Here is an 11,175-nt window from a genome sequence, read left to right on the forward strand (position 1 = left end):
TCCTCTCCCTCAGGGAAATAAATACCTCTCTTCTCTTCTCTTCTCTTCCTTTAGTATATAATAAAACATGGTTTCATGGCTTCAAGATCCTCTCTACCTCTTTTTGATTCCTCTACTTGTTCTATTTGTCCTGTCGACGAGGCGGCGTAGCAAGCTTCCGTTCCCTCCCGGCCCACGCCGACTTCCGATCATCGGCAACATGCTGATGATGGACCAGCTCACCCACCGTGGCCTCGCGAAGCTGGGGGAGCGCTACGGCGGGCTCTGCCACCTCCGCCTCGGCTTCCTCAACGCCTTCGTCGTCTCCAACCCGGAGGTCGCCCGCCAAGTTCTTCAGGTGCAGGACAACGCCTTCTCCAACCGCCCCGCCACCATCGCCATCGCGTACCTCACCTACGACCGCGCCGACATGGCCTTCGCTCACTACGGTCCCTTCTGGCGCCAGATGCGCAAGCTCTGCGTCATGAAGCTCTTCAGCCGCAGGCGAGCCGAATCCTGGGCCTCGGTCCGCGACGAGGTCGACGTTTTAATCAAGTCAGTCAACAGCAACATCGGCGAATCCGTGAACCTCGGCGAGCTCATATTCAGCCTGACCAAGAACATCACCCTCCGAGCCGCCTTCGGATCGTCACAGAGCCATGAGAGCCATGACGAGTTCATTTCCATACTCCAGGAGTTCTCCAAGTTGTTTGGAGCGTTCAATATCGGAGACTTCATTCCTTGGCTTAGCGCGATGGATTTGCAAGGGATTAACAAGAGGCTTAAGGCGGCTCGGGCCGCGCTCGATCAGTTTATTGATAAGATTATTGACGAGCACTTGGCGAACCCGAAGGAGGCGGATGCGGTAGACGCGGACATGGTTGACGACATGCTTGCTTTCCTTTGGGAGGCAACCGGGAATAATAAGTCGGGCAGTGAAGGGGGTGACCTGCAAAGTTCTCTAAAGCTGACGAGAAATAATATCAAAGCTATTATCATGGTAAGTTTATTAATTATCACCACTCCATGTTATTATCTCAGCAATTGTTACTTAGCGTAACGTCACTTGTTTATTATCTTACCAATCGTGAGAAAAAGGAACAGATTGATTCCTTAAACTGGAACAGGATGTGATGTTCGGAGGTACGGAGACGGTCGCGTCCGCTATCGAGTGGGCCATGTCTGAGCTAATGAAGTGCCCAGATGAGCTCAAGCGAGTGCAACAAGAACTCCTCGATGTGGTCGGTCTCGACCGCAAGGTCCACGAGACCGATCTCGACAAGCTTCCCTACCTCAAGTGCGTCGTCAAGGAGACGCTCCGCCTCCACCCGCCCATCCCCCTCCTCCTCCACGAGACCGCCGAGGACTGCGAGGTCGCCGGCTACCGCGTGCCCAAGAAATCGAGGGTCATGATCAACGTCTGGGCCATCGGCCGCGACAAGTGCTCGTGGCGCGATGCCGACTCATTCAAGCCCTCGCGGTTCGCCCCCGGTGGCGACGGGGCGAACATCGACTTCAAAGGGAACTACTTCGAGCTGCTGCCGTTCGGATCCGGGCGGCGCTCGTGCCCTGGGATGCAGTTAGGCCTCTACGCCCTCGAGCTCGCGGTGGCGCAGCTGATGCATTGCTTTACTTGGTCGCTGCCTGATGGGATGAAGCCTAGCGAGCTCGACATGGGAGATTTGTTCGGCCTCACCGCGCCGAGGGCCGTGAGGCTTTTGGCCGTGCCCCAGCCGCGACTCAGTTGCCCGCTGTTCTGAATCAAGTAGTGGTGGTCGTGTGTGCTTCACTAGTTCTTTCGGAGGAGTGGCGAAGTTGGTCTTTTCTTCTATGTGTCCGCTTTATTGCAGTCGATATTAATAATAAGCTTGTGAATTGTATAGGTTCCGATGCACTGTATGGTTATTTGATTCTAATTTCTAAATGAATTTGAGATCTTTTCAAATCTTGAATATTTTTATATTTATTTTCCTTTATTTTTCTTTTTAAAATTTTGTATAACAATTTTTCTTATACAGATAATGTGCTCGTAAATTAATTATAGGGTAGATCAAAGAGCTAGCCCGATAATATTAAAAAAGTTTAAATTATATAAATATAGTACTTTGATTAGCACAAATTACTTAGATATTACTCTTAATGTCTAAAGGATCAAAACTTTTGGCATTAGTCATGAGGCTAATAGTACTCAACCATTATTTTACAATGGTCATCACCCAACTCATTTAAATACACCCATAGCGCGCATGCATATTAATACCTCTAATTAATGATACAGTATAGAAGTAAATAATAAAACAGATGATAATTTCACAAGACGCACATTAAATTTTTTCTTTGTTTTTTGAAAAACAAAAAAGAAGAAGAAGGAAAGAGAAGCGGCTAGGTAATGCAATAAACATGCCATAGATCGCTATTTCCCTACATCTAAAGCACTAATTTGCTAAGAGAAAGAGGGTGAAATTTGGTTTTAGGTAGGGAATTAAGGTCGTTATAGACAGTGAGTGATAGCAAATTTGACGTGATACTTACCCACCCTGAAGTTCTTTTTTTTTTAAAAAAAAAAGGTTTGAGAAATTTTAAGGAAAAAATAGGCCTCCTTTTTAAATTTATGGGGTAAATAGTCTAAGTTTTCTTAAATTAGAGAAAAGAGAAAGAGAGCATAAGATTTGGAATATATCATCAAATAACGATTTCAATCGTACTAAAAATAATAGTAAGGAAAAAAAAATAGCCATGGAGGAGTACAAAGATTTGAATGGTAATTTTAATATTTTAGAAATATTAGTCATAATAATATAACCAATCAAGAGACTATGTTGTCACTTACAAAGTATAAATAACTCCATATTATCTCGGCAAGAAATGAAGCCATTTCAACGTCGATAATCCCCTTGACAGGTATATGAGCCATATAGAAGAATCACATTACCTAGAGATTCACAAATAATGAGATCTTCTTTGTCAAATTTCTCTACAACCTAATTAATATCTCTAATCTCAAGCTCTACTAGCAAATTCCGGTAATTAACAGTCACTTCCAAATTCAAGGTTGCCTAACCGTCGTCTCTTATTATTGACTTTATAAACTCTTTTGTTATATTTTTGTCATCTTTAAACTTGATATTTAGATTGGTAGAATATAATAGAAATTATAATTGTTGTAATGTAGTCTAGATTATATGAGAGTTAAAGTGTTTAAATTAAAAATATATGAGGATTTCATAAAATTAAGTTAAACCATAGAAGGTAAAATATAATTAACTCAAGTAAAATTTGATTTGAGAACTGGAATCAAATTTGTTCGTTGGCAGCAAATTTAAAGTGGCATTCATACTGACCCACCACATATCGCGTTAGAAGGAAATTGTCCACCCTTAAATTTAGGTATACTATTCGAGAACTTTAGTCCTCGTTTTCACATTTGATGAATAAATAGTCAACTTTTCTACAATTTTAAAGAAAAAAGTTAAATTACTGTTTTTAAAAGCGATCACTATCAACCTGAGCTACTTTTCTATGCATATCGTATCAACATTATTGCAATTAGAATCGCTGTCCATGGGAGTGCTGAGTCCACTTTCACCTAAATTAGTTTAACATGTTACTGTAAATAATTTATCATATAGCTCGTATAGCGTAACTTCTAATGCACGATGAGTTGTCAATGTTGAGTAGAGCTGGACGATTGAACTCGGTCGATGATTTAATAGAACGGTTAACTTAAAAAAACTTATGAATGATAAAAAATGAAGCAAAAGCTCTACTTAATTAGTACCATTATTAATAACTTAGCTTAATGTCACTTGGTTATGATATCCTAATCAATCATAAGAAAAGGAACTATTAAATTGATTCCTTAAACTAGAGCAGATGATATATTTGGAGAGATGGAGACGATAACTCTCCTCGAGACAATCTCCCCTAGCTACGTCAAGGAGACGCTCCGCCTCCACCATTCTCCCTCTCCTCCTCCACGAGACCGTAGAGGACTGTGACCGATCAAATTTAGTTAAAAATCCATAAATATCATCCTTAATGTATATGAGCAATTAAATTTTTAGCATTTAACATAATTAATTGTACTCAATCTCTAAGCTTCAGTAGTAACCCAATAGTTTGAATGCAACCATAGTGGGCATGCCATGATACTTCTCGATCGAGATAGAAAGAATAGATTGATTCATAGCAACACGACGAATTAATGATAAAGTATAGAAGAAAACAATTCAATATTTCCTCAAGAGACTATAACTCTAAAAGTCTCTTTTGTTTCAGTAAAATGCTATATCACTATCCTCCTCTCTCTCGAGGATATTTTCTTCTCCTTCTCACCTTTTCTTCCTCTCTCTCTCTCTCTCTCTCTCTCTCTCTCTCTCTCGCGCGCGCGCGCCCTTCTATTGCCGGTCCACTCCCATTGCTGACATCGTTCCTCCCCTCCTCATCTCCGTCTCCTCTTTGACTACCGCCGGCGGTTCCCTCGCCTTCGCTGTCACATTCGTTTCGCCGTTGCCGGCTCCACTGCCAGATCGACAGTGCTCCAGGATAGCTTGAATCTACCGCAATCACGTCAGAATCACTGAAAGTTTAGCAGCTTGGACTTAGTTTTTTAATTTTATATTCCACGTGCTCTTTGGGCTTGATAATGTTTTAATTATTTTGTTATTGATTTCACCGAGAAGCCAAGATTTATTTTTAATGAATTAAGTTTTGTAAACATCGATTTGAATAAATAATATCTCTAAACGAAAAAAAAAATGATAAATAAAAGTATCTAGGTGATATAATAAAAATGCCAAATATCATCATTTTCCTGCACCTAAAAGCACTAATTTGCTAAGAGAAAGAGAGTGAACTATGGTTTCAGATCAGGAATTAAAGGTTGTTATAGACTTCAATAGCAAATTTGAAGTAGTATTCAACTGGCCCACCTTAACGTGTAGGAAGGGAACTAGTCCAACCTGAAGTTAAGGGATATTTTATGAGAACTTTTTAGGCAAAAGAGGTCTCGTTTTCAAATTATTGCATAAATAGTCAAGTTTTCTACATTTTAAATAAATATGTTAAATTACTTTGTTGAAAGTGATTCATTATCAAAGTAAGACTTTTCCTTTGTATATAATACCACTATCGTTTTGACTACAGCCTATAGGTATTGCATCACTGACCATGGGTGCGGGGTAACTTTCACCTAAATTAGTTCTAACATATTACTCTAAACATCGTTTCTTTGATGCATAAATTTCTCTTATTTTTAAATTAAGTTTTCTCTTAATCATAAATAACATTTAAAAATTATTCTCTATCTAGAAATATATATAAATTTGATCGACGTATATAGCTCTAAGGTATATAAATTTTTCTATCTTTAAGTGAGGGAGTGTGATGAAGTGTCGGAATGCATTGCTGTGAGATCTGATATTGCTTGATCAAATCTTGTAAAGAGCAATTTGATATTTGTTGTAGTTTTGTAGAAAAATAATACTAGTTTACGAAATCGATGGACATATTATAACAAAATCGAGGCTTTTGTCTTATCATAAAGCTAATTTTTAATGCATGTAGGTTATCGTTCAGCCGACAAGTTTTTGAGGGCAAAACTCGCTGACAATTTCCTAGAATGCCGTGAGCAACATTTTGTATTGACTCAAGCTCAAGCTCAGGCTAGCTTAGCTCGTAAGCCCACGAGCCCCACTTGACGGCTCTAACTACATGATTCTCTTTTAAGATCTATTAAATATTTTTATTAAAAATTTTGAAAAATAAATTTTTTAAAATAATTATGAGTCGATAAACTAATTATAATTAGAGAAAAAAGTTAGTCTTCCCACAGTACAAAGTACCTTGACTTATTTCTTCTAAGAAAGGTCATAATAAATCTAAGTATAGCGATATGTATCAAAATTTACAGAGATAATCAAAGTTGTAACATCCAGCTCACGCACAAGAATCAGCTGCTAGATTACAGTGCTACGATAGCATCTGAATATCCATTCAACCTAAACCTTTTCTTCTTACTCATCCATGTCCTACCCGCTACTAATAGTTTAGGTGGCAAAATATTGTGGTATTTCTTTAACATTGAGGATTGGTTGCATGTTCTGATCTCAAACATATTATATATATATATATATATATATATATATATATATTACCAAAATATGAAATTATTGTTATCTAAGCTTATCCATGATCTTTGACTAGTCAAAGGAGAAAAGAAAAAAAAAAAGAATGGCACTCAGCTAGCCTACATTCTTTATGAGTTAAGATCATTAGGTAGATAGTCTTATTAATTTAATCACTGATGCAATAGTTACAATCTAATCCATAGGAGGAGAAAATAGAGTGCATACTTAGCTATAGGTAGAGTAATAAGTTTAGGGGCACAAATAAAACACAGTAAAAAGAGAGCAGCGGTTTTCTTCTTCAGTATCCCTTAAAAATTTCACATCTCCATTGTGGAGAGTAATAAATTAATTGGAAAATTATTGAGAACATACAAGGGAGAAGAAAATAAATATAACTACTTTACCTACCTATGAAAATTGAATGTCTGATTGATACTTCCGATAAAATTAGAGGGTGGGTGTTAAGATTATTTATCTCCAAATTAATAGGACGGAACTCTTAGGCGTTGTTAGATAGCCAAATTCTAGGATCGTACACGACATAGCGGTTAACATATTAGCATGGTTTGGCAGGTTAGTTAGGCTTGGAGCTTTTCTTTCGTTCTTTGTTAGGTTATTGGACAAAACTACAAGAGCTTCCATTTCAACACCGACTGCACCAATTATGACCTACTCTGTTTACCTAAACAAATTTCTTTCTTTTTTAAAAAAAAAGAGAAAATAATAATCAAAATTTATGAGTATTACTCCATCGTTTTATTAATTATCACGTAGTTTAATTTTGTACAAGTCTTCTTTTATTAACACCGCAGCTCACATCATTCCGATAGCTCTTCCACTCTGACGTCAACTACGATCAGCTTGTAGCCCTCAAAATTTATCTCCCTTGTTTGAATATAATTCGGTCGCCCAAATGTAGGAAGTCATCCTCGCAATCGTACAAATTTGGAGTGAATAGAACGAACGAGAGGTATATGAATATCACAAACCCACGAGTCCAAATAGTCTAAAAGGATGTAACGTATAAAAAAGAAACAGATATTTTACGTAATTGTCTCTGAAAAATTTTAAACTTTATAATTAGCATTATGTTCTGTAAAATATCTTAATTGCTATACTAAAATTTTCTGAGGCCTTTAGAACTGTCAATTTAGTTAATTTTTTAATGGGTACTTATAGATAATTTGTTTAAAAATTTTAAGTTTAGTTTGATCTAACCAGAATGATATTTTTGAAAGAGCAGATTAATTTTAGTAGCAATTATAAGGTTTTGATAGTTTAAAAAAAAAACGGTGATTAAGATATTTTGAAAGTTTTGGCAATTATGTAAAAAGACCTTCAAATGGAAATTAGCATCCTCTGTTCTACCAACCCCCTCCTGTTCATTACCAGCTATATATAGAACATTCTCCCTTCTCCTTCTATAGATCTTCTCAGGAAGAAAGAAATCCCAAAAATGGACAAGCAGTGGTTTCAAGATCCCCTCTTCCTCTTCTTGATTCCTATACTAGCTTTATTCATCCTGTCGGCGAGGCGGCGACGCAAGCTTCCACTCCCTCCTGGCCCTCGCCCACTTCCGATCATCGGCAACATGCTGATGATGGACCAGCTCACCCACCGTGGCCTCGCGAAGCTGGGGGAGCGCTACGGTGGGCTCTGCCACCTCCGCCTCGGCTTCCTCAACGCCTTCGCCGTCTCCACCCCGGAGGTCGCCCGCCAAGTTCTTCAGGTGCAGGACAACGTCTTTTCCAATCGCCCTGCCACCATCGCCATCGCGTACCTCACCTACGACCGCGCCGACATGGCCTTCGCCCACTACGGCCCCTTCTGGCGCCAGATGCGCAAGCTCTGCGTCATGAAGCTCTTCAGCCGCAAGCGGGCAGAGTCCTGGGCCTCGGTCCGCGACGAGGTTGACGTTTTAATCAAGTCAGTCAATAGCAACATCGGCGAATCCGTGAACCTCGGCGAGCTCATATTCAACCTGACCAAGAACATCACCCTCCGAGCCGCCTTCGGGTCGACGCAGAGCCATGAGAGCCATGACGAGTTCATTTCCATACTCCAGGAGTTCTCCAAGTTGTTTGGGGCGTTCAACATCGGAGATTTTATACCTTGGCTTAGCTCGATGGATTTGCAAGGGATTAACAAGAGGCTTAAGGCGGCACGGGACGCGCTCGACCGGTTTATTGATAAGATTATTGATGAGCACATGGCGAACCCGAAGGTAGCCGATGCGGTGGAATCGGACATGGTTGATGAGATGTTGGCTTTTCTCGGAGACGATGGAGATAGCAACAGAGGCGGTGAAGGAGAAGATCTCCAAAGCAGCCTTAGGCTCTCCAGGGATAACATCAAAGCCATCATCATGGTATGGAAGAATCACTATCCTCCTCGTTTTATTTCTCCTTGATACGTATCCACGTGTTATACATACCCAAAACATTTAATTTCTTTGGTCCAATTAACTTAGAAATGCAAATTAATATCATCATTGAAATTTCTCTTCTCTCTCTCTCTCTCTCTCTCTCTCTCTCTCTCTCTCTCTCTCAACTCCTGTCTTTTCCTAAATTAATTAGTATCCTCCGCAAACTTTTCTCCAGCGACTACCTACCTCACCCCATTTTCTACTTTGTATTTTCCTTAATTGTCCACACAAAACAGTTTGAAACTACTGCCATTCTTTCTGTCAAATTTTTACTCGCTACAATACAATCCATTGCACTTTGATCACAAATTCTCCCTTCGCGTAGCTTCCTCTGAATTTGAACAGAGGTAGTATACGTCCACTTCAAGCCCCAAACATCCAACCTCTCTCTCTCTCTCTCTCTCTCTCTCTCTCTCTCTCTCTCTCTCTCTCTCTCTCTCTTCTTAAGAAAGTTCAAGTAAACAAAAACGATTTGAATTACACAGGATGTGATGTTTGGAGGCACTGAGACGGTCGCATCAGCTATCGAGTGGGCCATGTCTGAGCTGATGAAAAGCCCACATGAGCTCAAGCGAGTGCAACAAGAACTCCTCGACGTGGTCGGTCTCGACCGCAAGCTCCACGAGAGCGACATCGACAAGCTCCCCTACCTCAAGTGCGTCGTCAAAGAGACGCTCCGCCTCCACCCACCCATCCCCCTCCTCCTCCACGAGACCGCTGACGACTGCAACGTCGGCGGCTACTGCGTGCCCAAGAAATCGAGGGTCATGATCAACGTCTGGGCCATCGGCCGCGACAGGTGCGCATGGCCCGACGCCGACTCATTCAAGCCGTCGCGGTTCGCCGCCGACGGCGACGCCACTTGTATCGACTTCAAGGGGAATTACTTCGAGCTTCTGCCGTTCGGCTCCGGCCGGCGTTCCTGCCCGGGAATGCAGTTAGGTCTCTACGCCCTCGAGTTCGCGGTGGCGCAGCTGCTGCATCGCTTTAATTGGTCACTGCCGGATGGGATGAAGCCTAGCGAGCTCGACATGAGCGATGTGTTCGGGCTCACTGCACCGAGGGCAGTGAGGCTTTGGGCCGTTCCCACGCCACGTCTCAATTGTCCGTTAGAGTGAAGTGGTGGAGTTGTTGATTACTTTTGAGAGAATCCAAACGTTGTTTATGTTTAAAAAAGTACAACTCAGGAATTAGTGTATTTGGTTGGCTTATGAAGCTCTTGTCGTACACTTAAAACTTGTTTATCGATGTGTTTTCTTACGTTCGTTGCGAAGATTTGGGTTATTATATTCAATAAATTAAGTACGAAATATTTTATATATTGTTTAATTTATGGGTAAGCAGCGCCTGGCTATGGAATCTTATCATCTCACGACGCATATTACATTATTATGGGTTCAATTTCTCTTACGAATATTAATGTTAACTATATTTTTCACTGAAATATTATATATTAAACTATATACTCATAATTTATATAGAATATATATATATATATATATATATATATATATATTTGTGGATTGCATGCATGATGCAAGAGTGACGAGGCCCATACTCCACACCACACTTGCCCACTAATATGGCTGAATGGCGGCGACTAGTTTGGTGGCGGGTGCGTGCAAAGAGCAATGTATTATTTAATGCAACAAATAGTGCAAGGTTCAAATCGGAGATAGTTGAGATGATGGTGCGTAAATGAAATTTATTTATTAAAAGGAAAGTGACTAATTAGAAAGGTCTTTTGTTTTCGATAAGGTTGCCTATTTTAAATAAAGATCTAAACCATTTTATATGTAAAAAAGGAGAAATACACCCATAACTAATATAAACATATGCAAAAAAAAAAGAAAAAGGTAGAGATAATTTAAATGGATTAAATATTGGCTATCGATTAGCTTTTACGGGCATGTAAAAAATGAAATATTTCGTTGGGCATATAAAATATCAACTTTATATGGGTAAATATATGTCAACTTTATTTATTTATGAGATAGCAAATAAAAGATTCCAGATGAAAAAATAAATAAAACCATGAGAAGTAATTGGAAATCACACACTTACTATGGTAAAAGCGAAAGGAATAACAATTCCCAAGCAGCAAAAATAGACTTAGGTGAAGAAAAATAGCAATAAAGATGTGGCATCTTTTAGGAGTCAAAGATAAATTAAAATTTACTACCTTTCTTTGTATTCATTTTGGTGTTTTCTGAATTTTAGTGTTCATGAGATATTGGACTTTGTAACCATTTATTGCACTATAGTCTCAAAGGGCAACAATAAATAAATATATCATGGGAGCGTATAGTTTAAACTATTGACTTTAAACAAATATATTTAATGAACTGTTGGAAATCACACGATTAGTATGGTAGAAGTGAAACGATCAGAATAATTATCCAACCGCAAAAGAGGACTTATTAGTGCTCTTCGGTGAAGAAAACTAGCAATAAGGATGTGACATTTTATTACAACATATAAAAGGTATTTAGACTTTTTGAATTTCTACTGTACCACACCGAATCTAAGAAAATATATTTTTAAAGATAATCCTAAGAATCTGGGACCCAAATCTTATATTATTACACTTTGTCGACATTTGTTTACAGTATAGTCTCAAAAGGTAAATAAATAAATGAAAAC

The 11,175-nt window shown here is 39.4% G+C and overlaps 2 protein-coding genes across 2 annotated transcripts; both read left to right on the plus strand.

Annotated features, from left to right (window-relative positions):
• LOC140767756 (cytochrome P450 84A1-like) lies at nt 1-1,924 on the plus strand. Its single transcript, XM_073107789.1, has 2 exons — nt 1-979; nt 1,107-1,924. The coding sequence occupies exons 1-2, from the start codon at nt 68-70 to the stop codon at nt 1,737-1,739; spliced, it is 1,545 nt and encodes a 514-aa protein (XP_072963890.1). The 5' UTR covers nt 1-67; the 3' UTR covers nt 1,740-1,924.
• A 5,606-nt stretch (nt 1,925-7,530) lies between these two features.
• On the plus strand, nt 7,531-9,872 carry LOC140767717 (cytochrome P450 84A1-like). Its single transcript, XM_073107722.1, has 2 exons — nt 7,531-8,475; nt 9,018-9,872. Exons 1-2 carry the CDS (start codon nt 7,564-7,566, stop codon nt 9,648-9,650), a joined length of 1,545 nt encoding a protein of 514 aa, XP_072963823.1. The 5' UTR covers nt 7,531-7,563; the 3' UTR covers nt 9,651-9,872.
• The last annotated feature ends 1,303 nt before the right edge of the window (nt 9,873-11,175 follow it).

Source organism: Typha angustifolia, chromosome 9 (genome assembly GCF_048772165.1).
Source record: "Typha angustifolia cultivar Huaian chromosome 9, ASM4877216v1, whole genome shotgun sequence".
In the NCBI taxonomy this organism is placed as follows: domain Eukaryota; kingdom Viridiplantae; phylum Streptophyta; class Magnoliopsida; order Poales; family Typhaceae; genus Typha; species Typha angustifolia.

Coding starts and splice junctions, on each gene's coding strand:
- LOC140767717 (XM_073107722.1), top strand. CDS start 7,564: ATGGACAAGCAGTGGTTTCAAGATCCCCTCTTCCTCTTCTTGATTCCT. Junction 8,476..9,017: donor ACATCAAAGCCATCATCATG/GTATGGAAGAAT, acceptor TGAATTACACAG/GATGTGATGTTTGGAGGCAC.
- LOC140767756 (XM_073107789.1), top strand. CDS start 68: ATGGTTTCATGGCTTCAAGATCCTCTCTACCTCTTTTTGATTCCTCTA. Junction 980..1,106: donor ATATCAAAGCTATTATCATG/GTAAGTTTATTA, acceptor AAACTGGAACAG/GATGTGATGTTCGGAGGTAC.